The following is a 22,944-nucleotide window of genomic DNA, read 5'->3' as shown; positions in this document are numbered from 1 at the left end:
TACAAATATAACAATCAAAGTAAAAAAAACTAGCATGTATAACGATATTTTAACTTTTTTTTTTAACAAATACAATGAAGAGGATGAGTGGATGAGTGATAGCTTTGTATGGTTCATTGGTAAGATAAGGAACTATCACTTAATCAAGTTTCGTTGTATCGTTGATAGTCTACCACTCATATAATCATACTTGCATAAGTCAATTACTCTTGTTTGATTGCAAATTTTTTAAAAAATGTTTGTCATAAACTTAGTCACAAACCAATTAGATTCAAAATAATAATTATGTAACAAAATTTGTAATTTTTGTAAATGCAACCTTGTTATTTTTAAAATTGCTATCCATTGTACCATGAGATAGTTGCAAATATATTCAAAATAACGAAGTATATAGCAACATTTTAAAAAAAATTGTACAAAATCAGTCAAAATCTATCAGTGATATGAGCCTATCATTGATGTTGGTTTATCGCTGATAAACCTTAAGAGTCAATCAATGATAGAACTCTATCCCAAAAAACTTTATTATATTTATAATTTTTTAAAAATATTGCTACTTACTAAATAACTATTATAAAAATTGCTACGATTATAACTAACTTCCATGTATTATTTAAAGAAAAAAAAAACATTTGGGGTCCGGCCCAATACACAAATGTGAAAATTCTAAAAACACCGTAGAACCAATAACAAATAAATCGAAGAAGGGAGGAGGGGACTGTAGTCCGAGGGCGACGGCGAAGCATAGCCAGCTGCAAGAACCTCGCCGCAGCCGTCGATTCACTGGTGTCGTTGAAACTTTGGCAAAGTATTGCCCAATTTTTTCTTTGGTATCGGATCGCGAAGTGAAATTCAGGGCGGAATATTTGGCGGCAATCTCGATCGACGATGGTCACGGCGGTGAGTTATCCTCTATCTTTCCTTTATCATACATTTCTCTGTTCAGGAATTTTCCTACACATGTTCATTTTGGTGGTCCAGTTAGCAATTGAATCGGCACCGTCCCAAATTCTTGTGCTTGGATTTCTGCACGGAGCCCTTAACTCCCTCAAGCGTGATATATCTCGGATGTTCGCCGTCTTTTATGGCCGACCTGACATTGACGAAGCGGCGAGGTAAAATGACTACACATTTCGAGCCTTTGGTTTGCTTCGGCTGAAAGGAGTGCGAAACTTCATCGACTTTACAGTAATTAATCGACCTTTTATTTGTTAAACACGAAGAAGTGGAAAACATCTTTATTTTGGTTTATTTCGTTTGCATTCTTGCTTTAGATTTGCAAAACCTGGTTTTGAGTTGTAAGGAACTTCTTTAGGCGTTCTGATTCCATTACATGCGTAGGTTCAATGAGGATGAGGATTCATTACATCCTGCTCTTAAAAGTTTAATGACAACTGTCGGTGACCATTGCGATTTGAGATCTTCGGATTGCTTCTCAGAAAAGCATAATTTTAACGGCGAAGGAGATCCGGGGGCAGTTTTCAACGTGTTGGACGCTCTGCTCAAGGGTAGTCTAGACCGTTTGAAAGCCATGAGGTGATTTTTGCTTTTCTTTGATTAGATTTACTTTCAATCTGGTCTTGTAGCTCGAAATACAGTACTCGAACATCTTTGGTGTGGACGTTGATAGATATCCTGCTTATGAACTTTCTTATTTAATGTCCCATTGGAAATTTCCTTGATTTAATGATGAATATCACATAGGTAAATCTTGTTCATTGAATGGAATAATTATGTGTATGTATGTGTTTGTTTGTTGTTATTGTGATAAGACCGTCTACTTGGAAAATAATGGTGCTTATTCGAGTGTAGAACTACCTTAGTTTGCGACATTTAGTTATTGGTGAACTTTGCTGTCAAGCAATTACTCTTACGAATGACCATCAATTGAAGGTTTAGCGGAAGCGATGGGGCACAAAAAATAAGAGTTTAACAAGGTTTTGGGAGTTTTTGGGAACTAACGGAAAACTTGAAGTTCTGAAACTGCAGATCTTTTTACTAAAAAATCTGGTTTTCCTCCAGTTTCCTTGATTAAGACATTGATGAGTCGTTTCCAATCCATCGTGATATTTACTCAAATAACTGAATAAGTTTATCTGTTTTTTTCCAATACAGCTGCTCACTGCTTCTTTCTTTATAGTTTTATATTCATTGAGTGCCGTGGCATATGATTGTTGATGTCCCATTATTCCTAGTTGTGATTTGGATAAGAAAATTAAAAAATTGGATGACTGATGACTGATGGAATCTCTCAATAATTTATTATTATTTTTTAATCACCCAATTGTTCGCTATCAAGTAAATGATTTTACATGCCTTGAATGATTACGAAGTACGGTCTTGTGAACATATATTAAATGCCTAAAAATATGCAGGGAAAGCATATGTTTGGCGAAGTCAGGTCTTCAAAAATGTTTTTTGGAGGCTGTTCAACAACCTGACTACACAGTCATGGTTAGGGATTTGTGTTTAAAAGGAAAGTTAGGAGCAGCTCTTTTGCTTCGGAGAAAGTTGATAAAAGAAGGCTTTGCTGTTGATTTGGTCACACATAATTATCTTCTTAATGGACTGTGTATAAACTGTGATATGGAGATGGCAGATTCTCTATTTAGGGAAATGCTAGAAAGGGGTCCTTCTCCCAATTGTGCCACATACAATATCATTATTAAAGGTTTCTGCCTTCGTATGAATATGGATAAAGCTCTTGACCTATTTTATACCATGGTTAATAGTGGTATTAGGCCAAGTAGAATTACCTATAACATACTCTTACACGCATTGTGCAAGAGAGGCATCTTGGTGGATGCTAGGAAGCTTCTTGAAGTTATTCTAGGTGATGATATTAAAACAACAGATGATGCAATCACATCAACTATACTGATGGATGGTTGTTTTAAAAGTGGAGATACAATTCAGGCCATTGCTTTATGGGACAAGATGGTTGAAAAGAAGACTGAGATTGATGTTGTTGCATACAATGTCCTTATTCACGGGCTTTGCTTGAATCAAGACAAGAAAAGTGCGCTTAGCTATGTTGCTGATATGCTTAAGAGAGGTTTTCTTCCCGACATCTTTACATACAACACTCTAATTAGTGCTTTTTGCAAAGAGGGCCAATTTGGTGATGCTTACTATATCCATGATGTCATGTCAAGAATGGGTGTTTCTCCAGATCAAATTTTATACAAAATGATTATTCAAGCTCTATGCATGAATGGAGATGCTATCAAAGCCGATGAGTTTCTTCACTCAATGTTAGAAAAATCAATGGTGCCTGATCCTCATATTTGGAACCTGATAATCGATTGTTATGGAAGGTATGGATATCTGAGCAATGCAATCTCCACAAGGAATCAGATGTTGGTTGCTGGCGTGCAACCAAATGTATTTACTTACAATGCGTTGATTCATGCACAAGTTAGAGGGGGAAACATATTTAGTGCATATTCTTTGAAAAAGGAAATGCTTTTGTTAGGTCTTTTTCCAGACATTGTTACTTATAATTTATTGATAAACGGTGCTTGTAAGCATGGACAAATTCGTTATGCCCTTCAATTATATGATGAAATGCTGAGAAAGGGATATGAAGCAGATAAGATAACATACACAGAACTAATAAATGGTCACTGTATGTGTGGTGAAATGAAAGAGGCAGAAGATCTATTTTTTCAGTTGCATAGATCTGGGTTGCCGATGGATATTGTTCCATTTAAAATTATTTTTGAAAAGTACCAAAAGATAGGAGAGCCTAACATGGCATTGAAATTTTATCGAAGGTGGTTGGCAACGATGGCCTGAGGAGCTGTTTAACCAAATAAATTATTTGAGGTTACAACACTATTTTTGCCATTTTGGCTCACAATCATGGGAGATTTGGCGTACTGATCTCTTCTACTGACCAAGTATAATTCGGCCTTCTGTTTGTGGACATCTCTGATGGGTAACGTTGCCCTCCTTGAGGTAAGTCCATGCTAATGCTTTGTTCTCTATTTCTTTGTCTGTTGTTGTCTTCTCTCTGTGCATAACGTTCTAATGATTTCAGTATTCAATCACAGCAGGATATCAAAGCCTTAATCGTATTGGTCTCTTTCCATAAACTTTCTACTTTACACATGATGAAATATTATGAACTTAGAGATTTATATAATATCCTAGGGCTCTTGGCGCTTGTACCACTGTTTTCACTGGTTTTAGAATTATATTATGGTTGGAGACACAGAAACCAATTTTGATTTATAATTGCAATTGTTTTCACTTCTGTATGAAGCAGATGGTGCAAAATATCCAATACCGAGCTTCTAAGAGAGGAACTAATTCGGAAGGTGTTTTGGGGATGAATTTTGAGCTATATGTGCCTATTGCAGAAAACATTAGTAATGGATTTAAGCAGCTGATGGGATGTGACTCGAAATTGTGGCACTAGTATACACCTTCACCTGGTCTAGTTGTGTAGCCCAGCAACGAGGATGCAGCCGAGATTGTGATTTGAGGAGTTTTGAGTACAGCATCACTCGAACCACAGTTGAAAGCAGTAACTCGCATTTGTATGTTGCAAAGTGGGGAGGTTATTTGTGCTGTCATGGTTAAGTTCCTCGCCTTATCAAACTGACGAGCTCCTTGACTCACTTTTTTACCAGTCAAGTTAGCAATAAACGATGATGACGAAACCAAATAAACTCAGTCTTCTTTGATGGATCTCGACGCTTGAATGAAACAAAGTAGCCAAGCCATCATATAGGGACCCGTCTAATGGTACATTTTCCAGTACCATTGGTGTATTTTTCCAAACAAGTAACACTGACAGCACCACAGACAAACCCATGGTTTGAGTAACAGTGTTCATGCTAATTACCTAACAGAGCTGATATAGTAACTTAAGTTCACGATGCAGTGGTGTCGGTAAAAGACACTGTTCATTCAACTCTCAATAATGGAGTCGACTTGTTCTATTCCTCAGCCCGACCTACCTTCTAATCTTATCCCCAAAGTTGGCCCCCCCAAGCTGAAGAATCGAGAAAAGAAAACGACATTTAATACGTAAATACAAGTTTTCTTGTACTTGGATCAGAGGGGGGTGGGTAGGGAGTGAGTTAGAAGGCATGAAACTCTGGAAACTCTGGAAACAATGGTGAATGTCGACTTCTGAGGACTTGTACAGGAGATGCCTATGAAGCGTCTCTTTAATCCAGTCAATAGGGGAGGGCCCTTATATTGTGCTGCGACAAAGCTACTGAGCCAATGACTAATATTTCCCCTGAAGTTTGGAGGACTGTATTCAGTGTCATTGAATACGTCTATATATATATATATATATATATATATATATATATATATATATATATATAACTACCAAGGATTCTTCAGGGTAAAACTATTGAAGGATGTGCAGCCAAAATCACTTTGCCATTTTGTCAGTGGGTGAAAAGATGTTTCATTTTAAATGAGCCATTCTCTGTATGAATCTGTGAAGTTTTCTCTTTTTCTTCCTATTTTTAGTTCAACAAATGGGGGTATGGGGATTTGAACGGAGTAGTGTTATTGGTAAGCGATGTTCGTGTTGATTTGTTTTTTAATATAGACTGTTCAAGTAGAGCATGTTTTATGCCCTTAAGCCACAGTTTTGTATAAGAGATGGGAATGTGGGAGAGAATCTCTGAGGTCCTTATTTAGTGTATAGGTTTTATTATTATTAATTTTATTGCTATTTGGCACGTTTGGTTTAAGATTTATGGTTTTTAGACACATGTTTTAAAACTACACAAACAACTTGGATTACAAAATTCTAACGACGGTTGGGTTAAATTTATATATATATATATATATATATATTCGAATCAGGTTCGTTGTTGGATTGAATGAGTTGAATAAGTTCTTTTCTAGTTTAATCCAACTTTAACTTGAATTATATATATAAACACATAATCTCACGTTTGTGGACGAGTTTGTGATTTTTTTTTTTTTTTGGAATTGTATTGATTTTTGTCTTTGTTTAAGGTTTGTTATAGAAATCATCAAATTTTAGTTATTATTCTTTTAAGTATTTGAAATTAATAAGAACAAATAATTTGATGATTAAATATGGATTAGGGTTTGGTTAGTGATCATGTTGAACCATTTGGATCGTTTTCTTGGGTTGGTCCAAAGACAAAAAACTCTTCAACTCGAATCGTGGGCTATGGAAAATCAAACATATCAAACATGTGGAGAAGTTGGAGGAGAGAAAGGGCAAAAAGTGAAGTCACTTGAAAGCAAAGGAACAATATTGTCGATTGAAATAAGTAATTTTTAGAAGTTTTTACAAATAAACAAAATTGTTGAATAAAGTAAATAATTTTCATCTACAAATATAGAAGATGATACAACTATCGGTTTCAATTGTCTTTGATTTTAATGTATGTTACATTCTCTTATACAATAATGTTCTAACATAGATTTTGTCAATTGATAGTGAAATATGTCGACTCTAAATTTCGTTGATTACTTTTTATGCCCCTCAAATATTTGCTTTCGTCAAACTCTTTAACTTCAAACTATAAAACTATAAAAACATTATTTGACCTAAATCAATGACTGTTTTACGAGTTATTTCGACACATTTTAAATTTTATTTTCAACCACGAATAAAATTGGCATTGTGTTTTTTGAACAAATTTTGTACTTTGAGGGTAAAAATAAAATTCATAGGTATTTTGTATAACTCAACATTTGTTTTGATATAATGGGTTCATTTGTGCAATACGCTTGACTACAACAAATGTGAAAACGAGACAATAAGTTTTTTTAGTTTTACTTCATAAAAAGAAAAAAGAGATTTGAAGCTTTGACATTAGAAAAACAGTGGGTGTCTCATTCAAATTAGATATATATTCCGAGAGTTAGAGTGAAAAGATGTTAACACAAACATACGTTGTTTGATTCAAATTTATCAATAGTTATGTCACTTTTATATTTCGGCATAACTTTTTTCACAATTTTATACAAGTAAAAGGGGTGATCGTGATAATTACTCTCACCAATCGAAAAAGTGTGCTTAATTTAGTAGTAAATACAAATGTGAATTTCTACCATTTAAGAGTACAACGAATACAAGGGACTTCGTTGTTTTCTCTATTTCAAGAAAAATAAACGACAGAAATTTAAAAAACAACTAATTGTTTAATGATTGACAAACTCGTCAATGTCTTTATTAACTTGCCAAGTTTATTTAGTGCAATCACATGAACCGTGATGTAAAAACAATATACTCAAAAAATAAATTAAAATGTTTCCTCGTATTTCAATATCTCAAATGTCCATATATACCATCATCGATAAATGACATAATTTATTTAGATACGTAAAACTTAAACAAAACATACACCAATTCAATATTTGCAAGACGATACTCATTTGGCTTTCTATAACAAGAATATCATTCTCTTCCATCTTTTTTTTATTTTTTCAAATCAACAAATCATAATTTAACGCCACAAAGTCAAATAAATATAAGCCAATCGTATACCTAACTCAAACACTCACTTGTGAAACTTAAAAAATGTTATGTTTGAAATATAATAAAATAAACTAAAATATCATTTTCTATTTGTGATTATTACATTTGTATCACGATAGACACAAATGATAGTATATGATAGATGTCATATTTTATTATATTTGAAAAGGTTTTAATTCATTTAAAGTATTTTTTAAAAAAACCTAAAATATAAAAAAAAGTGAAACAAGAAAAACATTAATAATGACGTCATAATTTGATTTGATAGACTTCAATATTAAAAAAAAAGCAAAATATTGAGACGGTGAAACGAAACATAACCCCGACCCGACCGACCCGGAAATGTTTGGCTCCAAAATCCAAGTTTATATAAGAAAAATAGAAAAATAAAATTTACAGTTGTCCCTCTCAAACTCTCTCTCTCTCTCTCTCCTTCGTTCTCTCTCTCTCTCTCTCTCTCTCTCTCCTGAAGTCCGTTCTGTTCCTCTGACCCGTCTGACCCATCACCCATTACAGACCCCCTGCAACCTTCTCTCTTTTTCTTTCTCCTCACTAATTTTTCTTCTCATAATTGATCACTCTAAACAATGCCACAACATACCTTCTTCACAAATTAATCGAAACAATTGCTGCCCACAACCTTCAATCACCGTTACAGAGCCTTTTTTTCCTTCTATTAATTTCATGTCATTTTGTCTTTGATCTTCTTCTACCTTCAGCTCACACCAAGCTTTTTCACTTCCTGGTAAGCCCCTTCAACTTTTTTTCTTCTTAGGATCATTTTCACTCCTTTAATGGAACTGGGTTTTTTTTTTCCTTTGTGGGTTTTTTTTTTCCGTTTTTCTCCGTGGGCAATAATCCCTATTCGTTTTTTTAGTCAATTTCTATGTCATTTGATTGTCGTAATTTCCCCCCTAATTTTGAACTACAGAATGTTGTGGGTGGTGTTGTGTTTTGTGTCAATCGAAATTGTACTCTTCTGTATTTTGTTTAGGAAATTTACTTGGTGATGGGTGGGGGTTCTTTATAAGGACTCCATTTCGATGCAGGTTTGCGTTGTTCAGGTGGGTGCTTCCTTTTGATGTTGATTTTGTTACAATGGACATTCATGGGTGAAGTTATTCATCTAAATGATTGTCCCCAGTTAAAGAGATAAGTTGATAACGTCTTTTGTGTTGCTAAAGAGTCTCTAGAAGATGTTGAAAGACCGTCGACTTAGTTAAGGAACCCAACCCGTGTTTTCTTTATTTTCTCTAGCAGACTTTTGGTTAACTTCGTGAAATGATCATATATTGCAAAGTGCAGTTTGTAACCTGACATAGATGATTATTTTGATTTTTGCCAGCAGAAGTGAAATATGGGTGCCAGTTCTCTTATTATTATTTCTAACATTTTATTTCCTTTTTAACTTCTCTGTTTTTTTTTCTTTTTTTTTTTTTGGGGGGGGGGGGGGGTGCATAAGGTTGGTTTTGGTAGGTTGTATAGGTTTCCTTATTTATATAAAGCATTGGGACGCTCAATATTTGTCACCCTGTTGGTTTTTTGTGAATATGGTGTACATGTCATTTGACCTTATGAATACTACATTAAGTTGAAATGGTGTTATTTCTGAACTCAGAATTAGTTTTTCTTCAAGATGAGCCGACCCACTACACGTAGTAAGAACAAAAGGCATAAACAGGAGGACAATGCTGATATCAGTTCTGATTTATTGAGGTAATAAGGATTTTGATTTCCATTTTCTGTTGCACAGATTTGCAACCTGTATTAAGAAGTTCTGAATCAAGTTTTATCATTTTCAGGAAAATTCACTCATCTGGGGCAATAACCAAAGATGACATCAATCAGCTCTATATGATCTGGAAGCCAAATTGTCAAGGATGCCGGCTGAATACTAAGGATAACCCAAATTGTTTCTGTGGGCTGATTCCACCGCCTACGGGGAGCAGGAAGGTTGGCTTATGGCAGAAGATTTCAGAAATCGTGCAAGCTCTTGGTTCAGATCCTTCCAAGGATCAACGTACTTCTCCTGATTTTCCCGCTGGTCTTACAAATCTTGGTGCAACTTGCTATGCCAATAGCATCCTCCAGTGTCTGTACATGAACAAGTGCTTCAGGGAAGGCATATTTTCTGTGGAGTCAGATGTTCTGAAACAAAATCCAGTTCTAGATCAGCTTGTACGACTCTTTGCTCTCCTCCATGCCAGTAAAATGGCTTATGTGGATTCATTTCCTTTTATAAAAACACTGGAGTTAGATAATGGAGTCCAGCAGGATAGTCATGAGTTCCTGACTTTGCTTCTTTCTCTGCTGGAGCATTGCTTGAGTCACTCAAAAGTTTCTAAAGCGAAAACTATTGTTCAAGATCTTTTCCGTGGAAGTGTGTCTCATGTAACGACGTAAGTTGAATTTGTTTTATCAGAGTTTAGTTAAATATATTAATTAATATTTTGATTTCTTTATTACACTGCAACTCTCACTTTATTTTCGTCTATTATTCCCCAAATTTACTGATTGATTTTATGCACAAAGCATTCATTTATTTCGTCCTTTCTTTCAGTTTCCCAACCATTCTGAATATTAGGAGGCTCGATATTTTATGTTGATGAACTAGTTGTAGTTCATGTTATGATGGTGCCAATGGTCACATCATTTGTAAAAATGAGTGGGGGATCTGACATTACTGAATTGATATTTTCTTTCCTCCAGAGACCTGGTTGCTATTATCTTTATCATGGATCTGTCCCGGTCTCTCTTTTAGTTTATGTTGGTAGGACAAGGGTTGGGGACTAGGAGAAGTTAGATTCTCATGCATTCTTTATAGGGGAGATAAAACAATCTCCAAAATTGTTCCTCATCTCCCCTCTTTGTATGGCCGTTTCTTTAATATATTGTCTCTTTTTCTTATTGAAAGGGGAAAAAAATTCCTTTGTTCACTGGTTTTCTTTGATTTAAGTTTAAGTTGAGAATGATATCTCGACTTCATATTTAGGTGCTCACAGTGCGGAAAAGATTCCGATGCCTCTTCCAAAATGGAGGACTTCTATGAATTGGAGTTGAATGTTCTGGGCTTGAAAAGTTTGGATGAAAGTTTAAATGATTATCTTAGTGTGGAAGAGCTTCATGGTGATAATCAATACTTTTGCGAGTCATGTAAATCTAGAGTTAATGCCACTCGCAGCATCAAGCTACGTACATTGCCCCCTGTTCTAAATTTTCAGCTTAAGCGATGTGTTTTTCTTCCAAAGGTACTGCAAATCATTACATCTCTTTATTGGCTGTCAGTAGCTAAATGTCATTTGAGAAGTAATCACCAGATTATGGTGTTTTCATGTTGGTTCATTCTGATTGAACACCTCGTTGGTTTTCACAATTATGAGAAGATCTTAATAAAAGATTTGACTAGTGATATATGCTTTTTAATGTTGATTTTTGCTTATTTTTGTCCTAACTTCTCTTTTGGGTTTGGTTGTTATTGTTGCTTTGTGTCTGCAGACTACAACCAAGAAGAAAATCACATCTGCACTTTCTTTTCCTGGAGTGTTGGATATGCGGGAGAGATTAGCTGAGTCTTCGCAGTCTGAATCAATATATGACTTGTCAGCAGTTCTGATTCATAAAGGTACTGCTGTCAACAGTGGGCATTACATAGCTCATATCAAAGATGAAAATACAGGGCAGTGGTGGGAATTTGATGATGAACATGTCTCAAAATTAGGTCACCATCCGTTTGCAGAAAAATCATCAAATACTTATTCTAAATCTGTTAAAACTGAGTTAGCTGTTCCATTGGGTTCCAAGGAAGAAGTAAATGCAACTGCAGAAGCTAATCCAACGAATGGGGTTCTTCAGCAATCAACAGAGTCTGGTGTCCGTTGTCCCACTGACGTCTTTTCATCTAATGATGCCTATATGCTGATGTATAATTTAAGGTGCACAGGAAAGGCCGCAAATAGAGTTACTAGCTGTATCGTTAATGGTAAAGAAGTAGAAAGCAACATGGTTCCTTTCCAGGACGGCCTGTTTCTTCCATTGCATCTGTGTGATGAGATAAGTAGTTTAAATGAATCGCATGTTATAGCTTGCCAAGAATATGAATCAAAGAAGGAAGTTGAACTGGGTTGTATCAATAATCGGAGGCAGGAGGTCCGATCAATTTTGTCTGAAGCCCCTGTTCACTCACTTGAGGAACCCTTTTGTTGGATTTCCACTGACTGGCTTCGCCAATGGGCTGATAAGGTCTCCCCACCGTAAGTACATAAATAATATTTTTACTTTTCCACTTGCTTGATGGTCATGCTTTTAGGTGCATTTTTTTAGAAAGAGGAGTTAGGCAAAGGGCACTTCAGGAAAAAAAAAACCGTATGGGAGATGCTAAGTTCTGTAAATAAGTAATGCTTGGGAACAATATGTTTCTATTATTTCCTCCTCAAGCTTTTGTATTGTTTTTTCTTTCTTCCACAGTGCAACTGCTTGAGAACTCCGATCATTCTTACTTCTTTTTATTTATTACACCGTACTTTGTTATGGTTTGCAGCATTCTTGATAATTCACAAATACAGTGTTTGCACGGAAAAGTTCCAATATCAAAGGTAACCAGCATAAAGAGACTGTCAATGAAGGCTTGGGATAAGCTATCCTCCAAGGTATATGCTTCAATTGTTCCATATCGAATTCTATTGATTGGTATATCTCTACTTGGTCTTAGGATTTCATCCTTGTGTGATTATTTGTACTTAAATTGTTCTCGATCTTTTTATCTCTAAATTCATCTTTTCCATATGGCTGACTGCTGTTTCTGCATTCTTGAAATTTAGTATGGTGGGGGCCCAAAACTGACAAATGAAGATATCTGTATGGACTGCCTTATCGCTGGTGCTCGAAATGTAGTTTGTGCTGACAGCTACAGGGACCGGAGAATATCAATGAAAGAAATTGCGTTAAGTGCACTTTCGGGAAATTATCCAAATGGAGCATATGTTGTTTCTAGGACATGGTATTTTTCAAAATATTTGAATTCTCTTGTCATACTGCTTTGCTGATGCTTCTTATTGGATTCGCTTCTTGCTTGAGTGTTAAATGTCTGGCCTTGTTATTTGTTGATTTCATTTCTTACCTGTAATTTTGCTGTTCTCATGACTGTAGCTGCTTTGTCTCTAAAGCTTGTATATTACTTTATTTTGAGGAAGAAACTATTTCGCTGAAGTAAACAAAATAGGGGAGAGGAAAGCTTCAACTTGAGTTCTAGAAGCTGCAATTAAAACCTTCCAATTAGGGAGAAGGAAAATCATGGTTACGGAAGGTTTTTGTCGTCCATCTCATTAAAAATGTTCTATGGTTTCTTTGAAGCCATAAAATCCAAAAGGAAGCAGACATAAATTAGATTCATCTTCATCCAGATAGTCTTGACTTCAGCTTTGAAAGGTTATCATCAAAACAATACATAGAGTAAGTTAGCTATATTATCCAGATAGTCTTGACTTCAGCTTTGAAAGGTTTATCATCAAAACAATACATGGAGTAAGTTAACGATATTATTGAGAAAGAGCTACTTGTCAATTGAAAGTATTAAACTGCCAATTCACCCAGAAGCTTAAGTTGGTGGTTGAAGGCAAATTTAATTATATATTACCAACACTCCCCCTCACTTGTGGACTTGAAATATTTGAATGGCCCAACAAGTAGAAATCAATTTTAACTCACTTGTGGGCTGGAATATTTGAAAGGCCCAACAAGTGGAAATTAATTTTAATTGGAGAGGAAAAGGCAATGCAGGTGCTTGAATACAGGACCTCTTTAGACCACCTGCTCTGATACCATGTTAAATCACAAATTCACCAAAAAGCTTAAGTTGGTGGTTGAAGGCAAATTTAATTATATATCACCTAACATAAAGAATAAAAAAATGTGCTATAATTTAGAAGCCATCAAAGCAAAGCACTTTATCACAAGTACTAGTGCTATTCGAAAGAAGCTTTCATAGGAGATCTTGACCATCCTTGGATAGGAATTTTTCCAAATCCCATTGAAAAATTGATAATCAAGGACTTTGGATTATGTTGAGGGGTGAAGAAGTAGCCCATCAGTCACCTTAGTTTATAACCCTATTGAGCGACAGCAACCACTTCCCTCCATTGTGCTTTTGTCTATCACTGTCTAAAACTTCTATGTAATTGTCTTGATCTCTGACTTAATCTTGTTCAGCAATATATATCATTCATGCTTGTAGGTTGCAACAGTGGGTTAAAAGGAAAATTCTTGATGCTCCTTCTGAAGCCGATGCTGAACCAACAGCCTCAATCAAGTGTTCTCATGGACAACTTTTGCCAGAGCAAGCTGCCGGTGCTAAGCGAGTGCTGATTCCAGAAGATCTCTGGCTTTTCATTTATGAAGATGCTTTTACTGTAAAACCTGATGATCCTACAGGGGTTCCAACTTTTCCCTCTGATTCAAGACAATGCTCTCTGTGCAGTGAGGAATTGTCTGAAGTGGCAGTTATGGAAGATTCTATAAGGTCATTTCATTATGTTCAAGTTAACTTTTTAGTTGATTTGGCTGAAGAATGACCTAACCTGTTGTATCTTTCAGAGGAGTGAAGCTTAAACAGCGACAAAATCACGAAAGATTAGCCGTTGGAAAATTCATTCCACTTTCTTTGAATTGCAAGTATTATTTGGTGCCTACATCATGGCTTTCAAAGTGGAGAAACTACATCAATGCAAGTGGAAAGAGTGCTTCATTTGTAGAGAAGCCTGAAAATTTGGATGGTGTGATCAATCTTCTGAGGTGTGAAAAGGTAATGTGACTTACTGACTTGAGATTTTTCAATTATTGATTGTCCAGTAAAATCTTTTTAGGCAGCATTCAGAATGCATGATGTCATTTGGTTATTTAAATTTGTATACCATAGCTTAGTGAAAGGAACTTCTGGTCAATTTGGCTGTGATTGTGAAGCATGGTTCTAAATTTTCTCTATTGATCTTATGGTAATTTATCTTATTTTTCTATTGATCTCATTATAATTTAGCTTAAGAACCAATCAAGGAATTTCATTATATTCATATCCCTTCTAATATTAGATCGTTGAGTACTTTTTTGGTTTTTAGTAGGGGTAAATGATACAACAATACGTTAGAGAATATATTTTATATAAAAAATATCTCTATGGGTGTTTCCAATCCTTTAAAATGAGGATTTGATTAAAAAAAAGATAATATTAAATATAAGTATATGATCTTTATTCATATAAATCTATTAATTATGAAGATAATAAAGATTCAAATATTTATGAATTTTCGGTACAAGGAAAAAGTGATCAAGAAAGTTCTTGCAAGTATAATGTTTCAGATTTTTCCTCTATTAGCTTGAGCTCTTATGAATTGTTTTTCTTCTAATATTGAAAATTTTCCATTAATTTGACTCATGTACATGCATCTGGATGCAGCATTCCCGCCTCCTTGAAAGACCTCCTGACCTGATCTGCAAACGTGGTACGGTGCAGCAGAAGTCTGCTGTAAGTATACTGCACAAGTTTATTTGAATGCAATATCTTTTCTTTATATCTTAAAGCAATTTCTCGAACCATCTTCGTCCCTGGAAACATTATTTTATTTTTTAATTTTACTTTTCTTATACATATTATTTATTATTTTTTTGGGGAAGAAATGGGAGATCATATATAAATGAAAGGTGAAAAAGATAAGATAGCCCACAAGCCATTGGGAGCTTAAAATAAGCTCTTCCACTTGGTCATCAAAAGTATAGAGAGACTATGATTGAGTAAATGTTTTAACATTTACTAAGCTAAACAGAAAAGCCGAGCAAAGTAGGCAGGCCAGAGAGTCCTATAAGTTGTTGAAAAAATGAGTATTCCTTTTCAACCAGAGTTTCCATATTAGAGCATTGGAAGCTGTTCTTCTGCTCATTGGTAGTATGCCTTTTAAGGGGCATGCAGAGATGCTTTGATCCAGTGGAGTGTTGTTCTCCTTTGGAAACTTTGGTTTGAAAGGAACTCAGAATTTTCAACAACCATGAGTCCAACAGGGAGGTGTTTTGAGATCTTCTCATACTTTTTGCTTCTTGGTATAGTAATTCTAAATAATTTTGTACTATAACCTCTCTCAAATTGTCCCCAATTGGATTTCTTTTCTGTAACCATTTGGTATGTCATGTGGGGTAATCCTCATCTTCCCTTCTTTTCTTAACCTTCTTTCGATAATGAAAAGTTTGTTCTTATTATTTTTTTTAAAGCTTTGATCATGTTGATCCATAGGTTTACCTTTCTTAATTTTCTGTTATAATTTTTTTAAATAACTACACATACATAATCTTTTTACTTATATATTTTATTAATATTACTTTTAAAAATTCTTTGATTACATTGACACCACACAGATCTGAGTTCAGTTTTTATTAATTTTATGAGTTCAATTGTTATTAATCATTTAGAGATGTTTTACAATGTTTTGAGTTTTTTCGTTTTTATTTTTACTTTATTATTTTAATATTATAAATATTTTTCTGTTTGTTTCTTCAAGGGAAGAAATTAATTTTTGACTTTATACTTAGGTTGTATCAATTTGGAGCCTAAACTTCAACAAGTGTTGCAATTTTTACCCATTCTTTCAATATGTGCTAATTGGCTCACTAATTTTGACAAGAATAGTGAAAGACTTTATATCGGATGTCCCCGAAAGGGACTTGTGAAAGAATTGCACAAAAATAAACTAAAAATAAATTAGTTTATATCTTATAAACTCATTACTTAAAAATGAATTGCACAAAAATAATTGACCATGCACAAAATAACCATTGAGTAACTTTGCCAAAATTCATAAATTTCAACAACAAAAAATTTAGCTCTAACCCTCCTTTTCCTAAAATTTTATCAATTTCATATTGTATATTAGTTTTACAATTCATTGAACTCATAAGAGTTTTTTTTCTCGGTACTTGAAGCAAGAACTTGTCAAAGGGTCAAAACTGCAACACTTGTTTAAGATCAAGATACAACTTGACAAGTTTAGGTGTCAATTAATTTTTTTTTTCCTTTTTTAATCATATACCATGACTTTTCTTGCACAATTTCTGAAAGTTACTCTCATTTATGGTCAATCATGTGGTTATAAATCTTATGAAGTACAAAAAAGTCCTTTCCCTTCACATTTCATACTTTTTTACGTCCTTTTTTTTTTTTGTTCCCTCAATTTTAGGCAGATGTTTTAACAATCATTTCAGAGAACGACTGGAAATTTTTCTGTGAAGAGTGGGAAGGTAGTGAGGCATGTGGCATCTCTGCTTTGGTTGAGTCAAGTAGTTGTGTAGGGAATGATATGGATGGATCCTCCAAAGAGAAGACAATGGCTGAAGAGGATCTCTGTTCCAATGATGATGTTAACAATGGGGACTTCAAACAAATTCTACTAAAGACTGATCCTGAGGTAATCATCCTTAAATATATTTCCATTTGCTAGGACTTTTTTCTTTTTTTTATTATTATTTAATTGAAATTCTTTACTTTCATTGAGAAAAAAATTAAACCATACACGGGCTTAAAAATGAAAAAAGCCCACCAAGAGGGAATCAACTACAAGAAGGGACTTCAGTAACGAGTAATAATTGCCAAAAAAAGCTAGACACCAAGGCCGAGAGAGAAATAGATAATGTAAAAAAGGCCAAACATCACAGTTGGAACTCTCTCCTACCCATGAAAATTCTATTGTTTCTCTTGCTCCACAAGCCCCACAAAATAGCACATTCTCCAAACTGCCGCAGAAACAACTGTTTCTCACGAAAGGGCAAACATTTAGCATATCTTTCGAGAGAAAACACTGAGAAGAATTTATGAACCAAACTACAAAAATTCATTTAGGATTCTTTAAACGTTTCCAAAATCTCTTAAATTACTTTAACCAAATATATCATCAAAATTTCTTAGGCACCAAGCACATTAAAAGCTTCCGTTCTGATAGTCTCCAAAGTTTTTTTGGCTGATTAGAATTTTCGGAACCGTCTGGTGGATCCCGTGGCATGTAAAATTTATGTTTAAAGATTTGTATTACCATTTTGGTTTAGGAGCTTTCTTGCCTCCCCTTTCCTTTTTGCCAATATACAACGATTTGGTGCTTTCCCGCTGGTGGCAGCACTGAAATCACAAGATTCATCATTTTAATCCTTTCATTATTAATGTACTTGAGAAAGTATTCAGTAGATTGGTTTTATCTATAAAAAAGTATACCAAAGGCAATTGATCACACAGTCAAATTCTCTTATCCTTGCATGCGAAATTACTAATGGCTAAACAATAAAATAAAGCTTGAACTTGAAGTAACCATAAAATGATGTCTCTCTTTCTTTGACCTGAAAAAGAAGTCCTCTTTTTCTGAGTATTAATCAGCTATTAATTATATATTGATAGGTTTTAAATAAAGAAAATTGTTATCGATTAGATATGAATTAAGGTTGAATTTCTCAACTGACTTGCGATATTAAGTTGTCTTGATACTAAAAATCTTGCTTGTTGCTTCATTGGTCCTGAATGGTCTTTTGATGGAGCAGATATGTGAAGAATGTATAGGAGAACGAGAAAGCTGTGAGCTAATGCAGAAACTAAACTATACCGGCGAGGATATTTGTGTATATTTTTCCCGTGGGAAGGATGCTCCAAAATCAATTTTGGAAGCTCCTGAGTCCACTGTTGATCCAGATCGTCGTATCTCAAAGCGTGCAAGGAAGACAAATTCAGGGAATTTTGTGAATCTTAAAGTTTCTGGTTCGACATCAGTGTACCAGTTAAAAATGATGATATGGGAATGTTTTGGGGTAAGCTTTGCAGAACAGATGGCATATGGCGATTGAATTGGTTTGCTGAAACTATTTTTCATCCATGCTTGAATAGTGTGCCCAAATATTTAATTTATTTAATTATGTATTTATTTTATGTTGATTCACATGTTTATTAAAATGATAATCCTACAGCCCAGAGATAGTCTACTTTTTCAACCTTAATCTTACAAGACATTTATTTGGGGAAAACTTGGATTTATTTATTTTTTCAGTTCATTGATAGCTACTGTAGGTTTGGATGAACACTCCGTCTCCCTCTCTCCTGTTTCTGTGTGTACGTTTATTTTTCTTTTTTCTTTGAACTTGCATTTTTGTGAACCAAGTTTTGGAGGATTTTCCTAACCCCAACACAAGCCAAACAATTCTGATTAGTAGGAATGTAAATGCAGCTTCTTGGAGTGCTCTTTCTAATAACAATTTCCGTAATTTAATTAATACAATTCAGGGTGTCTTTTTTGGAAACCTCTAAAGGCAGTCTGTTACATTTATGTTATAACTTTTCATGATTCAGAAAAGAAATAGAAAATATTTACCAACTAAAAATGGAAAATTAATTATTTCGTTTATGTTTTGAACTGGTTTCTGCAGGTTGTGAAGGAAAACCAGATACTTCGCAAAGGTAATAGGATAATTGATGGAGAAACTGATACTTTGGCAGACAAGAATATATTTCCTGGAGACAAACTATGGGTAATGGATTCTGAAATTCATGAACATCGAGATATTGCTGGTAAGTACATTTTTCTTGTGCAAATTATTGTTTAAATTCGAGTCCAAAATCAGCACTCGAATCTTGGAATCTTTTTCTCCTTTTGTTTTGATGTTGGTTTGAAATGATATTTTTCAATATCTTCCGTCTATACCTTGGAATGGTCGAATGGAAACAAGTGAAAACAATAAACTGAAAAGTAATATGCAAACAAACATTCCCATGGAAAGGAAAAGGTGCAATGGTAGTAGTTACAGATTTGGCCTTGGCCATTGTCATGAAGTGCTTTTCATTTAGGTGCCCTTGGATACACTAATTCTGTATGTTTGCCTGATCACTGAATTCTTGGATAAGCTCTGTTAACTGAGGACCCATCAATAACATAACATGCCTCTCGTAATCTAGTCTCATCAGTCATCACAATTATGTAACTGGAACCTTTTTTGGGGCGTTGATAGCTTACTGTAGTGTAGATAGTGGGTAACGCATTGTCTGAGTCTGTTACTGCAGCAAACCATGATCTTCTAAGAAAGTATTACATTTTACCGCCGTCCATGTCTGGAATTGTCGGCATTGTATTTTACAACTCTCTTAGCATTCTCATAGGTTTTAAAATTTTTTTGAGCTGTATCTTAAATAAATTGATTGTTATTGTCGTTGACTTGTATGCTTGTTGTCATGGACAGACGAGCTTTCCGATCCCAAAATGAATATCCAACATACTGAGGAAGGGTTTCGTGGAACGCTTTTGGCTGCTAATGTTTCATCTGAAGTTGTTTAAGAAGCATTGAAACATGAGGCGCTCCTGCTGCCTGTATTTACAAAATTTTGTAGATCTTCATAATGAGGGGAAAAACTATTGCACCATGCTCAGCATTTTGTTGTAAGTTGCACCTTTATCGTCATTCATCTCTTTTCAAGTCTTTCCTTTCTATCTTTTTATTGTGCTAGTGAATCTTGTCACAGTTGCTGAAAACCACACAGATGGAACACAGTTTCTTTTTCTTCTTCATGGAAACCATAGTTTGTTTTGGTCACCATAGATTGGAAGTCTTTTTTGTATTAGGTGTTCTTTTTGGCGGGGGGTGGCTTCTACCCTTGGCTTTAGGATGTTCCATAATCTTTTTATTTGAAGAAAGAATTTTGTCATAAAAGCCGTTGCTGCTTTATAGAATATTCTCAAGGATTGGTTAATGGCTCTTGGTTTTAGCTTCACTTGTATAATGATGTAATAATGATTTCTCCTGAGATGATCACGAAGAAGACCGGAGATTTTTTTATGGTTAATTTACAAGTTTAGTCTTCGAACTTTCAAGTTTGTGTTTATTTGGTTCATAAACTATTGAAAATGTTTAATAGGTCTATGAACTTTCAATTACCTATATAATAGGTCCCTAAATTTTAAAAATGTCTAATCAATCCTTCCCAAATAGGCCATTGACATATTCACATTTTTCAAAAATTAATGCAATTCACCTATTAGATATAAAATTAAGTTTTATGTCGAATAAGATCTTGAAGACTAAATTGTGTTTGATATATCTGTGAATTTAAGAAAATGATAAATAGGTCAATGATCTACTAGACCTAAAATTGCAATTAAGAGACCTATTGCACACCAAATTGAAAATCGAGGCCAAATAGACACAAGTTTAAATACATAGACTGAATCTGTAATATAACCTTATTCGAACAAAAAGAAGGGGTAAAAGAAGGGGTAATTGCAGTTATGATCGGTTTATTGTTCAGTAGTCTATCTGAAGTCTTGCAAAAGTGAAAAATGAAAACATTTATATTCCTAATATGTAAAATATTTGAATCTCTTTGCTAAAAACCTCCATGTGAAGGGTTTCTGTGCGAAGGGTATAAAGTCTCCTTGGCCGTCTATTTGCTTGTATCTCATTTAGAATCTTACAATTTTCTTGCGTTGCTTTATAGTCATATTTTGTCCAGATGTATGCCACTAACCTTTACGTTTTGTTGGATAAATTGTACTTTGTGTATTGGTTGAACCGAAATGCGCTGCATTGTAACTATGCATAAAATTAGTTATGTCGTTCAATGTTCATATTGCTAACTGCTAATGTATTTATCTTTTAAGAGTCTGCTATCTTTTTCAGAACCAGCTTGTGAAATGAATAGAAGAACTGTGTTTTCTGTAATCAGAGAAGGGAGCCATAAAATGTTGGACTGTGGGATAAATTGCTTTTGGGCTTCGCTTGGACGATGCTACAGAAGACAGAACGAAAAATTACGCTGCAGGTTTTGATTGAGCCCCAACCACAGAGCTCGTCATTAGTTTTTCCTTCACATACATTGGCTGTATATCATGTTTAAAATATCAAGGACATTTGAATTTGCTGATTGCTCCTTTACATTGTGTATAAAATGTTTCAGTAGTCATGACTAATGATGCATACTACAGTGTACAAGTCTCTTTTTCTTCTGCTAGATTTCAGGAGATAATAAGATAAGAACTGAACTTGATTGTTAGTACCACCCAACACGGCCCAAGATTTTCTTTCAGGTGCGCTTCAATTTAAGAATTTAAATTATGTTTATTAATTCGATCTCTGAGTTCTATAATGTGATTTTTTTGTTTTAATCATGTTGATTGAAAATCATGAACTTGCTGTTCGATTTTGTCTGGGTTTCAGGGGTAGGGGAATACTTTGTAAAAAAGAAAAACATGAACTTGTGGTTAGATTTTAAAGGATTACTTCAATGGGAGGAGTTCTAACAATCAAGTTCAGTTCTTCCATAAATGTTCACAATTTTAATGTTGAAAAAGGAGCATTTTGAATTTGGTCGAGTGTTTATATATGAAATGCAGTTCAATTGATGGGATATATGAGACTCACTATTATATTCAAAAAAGATTTCGTAAACAATGTTAGTGTGAAGAAAAGAGATTTCGTAAACAATCTGTAGACTTGATTGAAATTCATCCCAAAGTTCGGGCATATTTGAAATCCGAACACATACCACATGTATACTTTGGGGAAATTAACTGTATATCTCAACTGTATATACCTTACCGTTTATGAGTATTTTTTTTTAATAATTTGATATATTCATTATCCTTTCTTCTGTTGAAAACATTACAAAGATTTTTTTGGATAGAATCAAATACATTCTTAAGTAGACTCATCTTTTGAATTCTTATTAAACTCATCTCTTGGATCCTTAGTAAACGAGCGTTAAATATACATAAAAAAAACCACAACTATAGTTTTCTTAGTTTGACAATAAAATATAATTGTTAATTTTATCCACTAAACTATGTTCGATCACATATTTAGCCCTTGAAAGTAGAATTACGATGTATTCGTGGTACAAACTAACTATTCGATGTCCCAAATGATGTCCAATCCACCCTAGAAACAACAATTTCTCAACATTTTACTCGTCGTGGTGATGTAAAAGTACATAACTGATGGTTCATAAACTTTTGCTACTTGCTACCAACGCTTTTTCTCCTTTATATTGTGAATCATTAATGTAATTCTTGCTTCCCGTTTTTCAATTTAAAAATTTAGCAAATTGCTACTCAATCTTTTCTCGATTTAAAAGTTTAGCAACTTGCTACTCAATCTTACCCTTTTTTGTGGTAAAGTATAAAACAATTAAAAAACAGTTATTTTTGAACATAAATAAAATAAATCAAAATATTTACAAAATGGTGTTGTCCATTTCTAAAATAAGGCTACTATCTACAAAATAGTATCAATGTGAGAAAGAAACACAATACCGTATTATATGTATTATATGTATCTTGATTTATCACAATATTTTATAAATATTTTGAGATTTTTATCCTTTAAAATATTTTTTTTAAAAAAAAGTAAAAATGGAAGAGTAATAAAAAGTAGGGAATAAAAAGAAAAGAGGGAGATTG

At 34.2% G+C, this 22,944-nt stretch overlaps 2 protein-coding genes across 7 annotated transcripts; both read left to right on the top strand.

Moving 5' to 3' along the window:
• The first annotated feature begins 654 nt into the window (after positions 1-654).
• On the top strand, positions 655-5,723 carry LOC103488242 (pentatricopeptide repeat-containing protein At5g24830). 2 transcript variants are annotated; one of them, XM_008446878.3, is made up of 5 exons: positions 655-900; positions 982-1,115; positions 1,342-1,536; positions 2,376-3,960; positions 4,271-5,723. In XM_008446878.3, exons 1-4 carry the CDS (start codon positions 889-891, stop codon positions 3,796-3,798), a joined length of 1,764 nt encoding a protein of 587 aa, XP_008445100.1. In that variant the 5' UTR covers positions 655-888; the 3' UTR covers positions 3,799-3,960; positions 4,271-5,723. The 2 variants fall into 2 exon arrangements, with proteins under 2 accessions (XP_008445100.1, XP_016900068.1); XM_017044579.2 differs by lacking the exon at positions 655-900 and having other exon boundaries at positions 1,054-1,188.
• Positions 5,724-7,894: 2,171 nt separating this feature from the next.
• Positions 7,895-21,545, top strand: LOC103488241 (ubiquitin carboxyl-terminal hydrolase 26). Of its 5 annotated transcripts, XM_051082230.1 has the most exons (16): positions 7,904-8,237; positions 8,524-8,556; positions 9,111-9,208; positions 9,295-9,891; positions 10,485-10,740; positions 10,988-11,742; positions 12,030-12,138; positions 12,310-12,488; positions 13,722-14,006; positions 14,081-14,288; positions 14,937-15,005; positions 16,705-16,932; positions 18,050-18,313; positions 18,926-19,067; positions 19,733-19,929; positions 21,167-21,545. In XM_051082230.1, the coding sequence occupies exons 3-15, from the start codon at positions 9,129-9,131 to the stop codon at positions 19,825-19,827; spliced, it is 3,267 nt and encodes a 1,088-aa protein (XP_050938187.1). In that variant the 5' UTR covers positions 7,904-8,237; positions 8,524-8,556; positions 9,111-9,128; the 3' UTR covers positions 19,828-19,929; positions 21,167-21,545. The 5 variants fall into 5 exon arrangements, with proteins under 5 accessions (XP_050938186.1, XP_050938187.1, XP_050938188.1 ...); XM_051082229.1 differs by lacking the exon at positions 8,524-8,556 and having other exon boundaries at positions 7,895-8,237; XM_051082231.1 differs by lacking the exon at positions 8,524-8,556 and having other exon boundaries at positions 21,150-21,545.
• Positions 21,546-22,944: the final 1,399 nt, after the last annotated feature.

Source organism: Cucumis melo, chromosome 3 (genome assembly GCF_025177605.1).
Source record: "Cucumis melo cultivar AY chromosome 3, USDA_Cmelo_AY_1.0, whole genome shotgun sequence".
Lineage (NCBI taxonomy): Eukaryota > Viridiplantae > Streptophyta > Magnoliopsida > Cucurbitales > Cucurbitaceae > Cucumis > Cucumis melo.
The sequence above is the reverse complement of the archived record's forward strand: the minus strand, read 5'-3'. Positions and strand labels throughout refer to the sequence as shown.

Excerpts from the sequence above, each read along its gene's own strand:
- LOC103488241 (XM_051082229.1), top strand. The coding sequence starts at position 9,129 with ATGAGCCGACCCACTACACGTAGTAAGAACAAAAGGCATAAACAGGAG. Across the intron at positions 14,289-14,936 it reads ATCTTCTGAGGTGTGAAAAG|CATTCCCGCCTCCTTGAAAG; the intron begins GTAATGTGACTT and ends ATCTGGATGCAG. Across the intron at positions 18,314-18,925 it reads TGATATGGGAATGTTTTGGG|GTTGTGAAGGAAAACCAGAT; the intron begins GTAAGCTTTGCA and ends TGGTTTCTGCAG.
- LOC103488242 (XM_008446878.3), top strand. Across the intron at positions 1,116-1,341 it reads GACATTGACGAAGCGGCGAG|GTTCAATGAGGATGAGGATT; the intron begins GTAAAATGACTA and ends TTACATGCGTAG. Across the intron at positions 1,537-2,375 it reads GACCGTTTGAAAGCCATGAG|GGAAAGCATATGTTTGGCGA; the intron begins GTGATTTTTGCT and ends AAAAATATGCAG.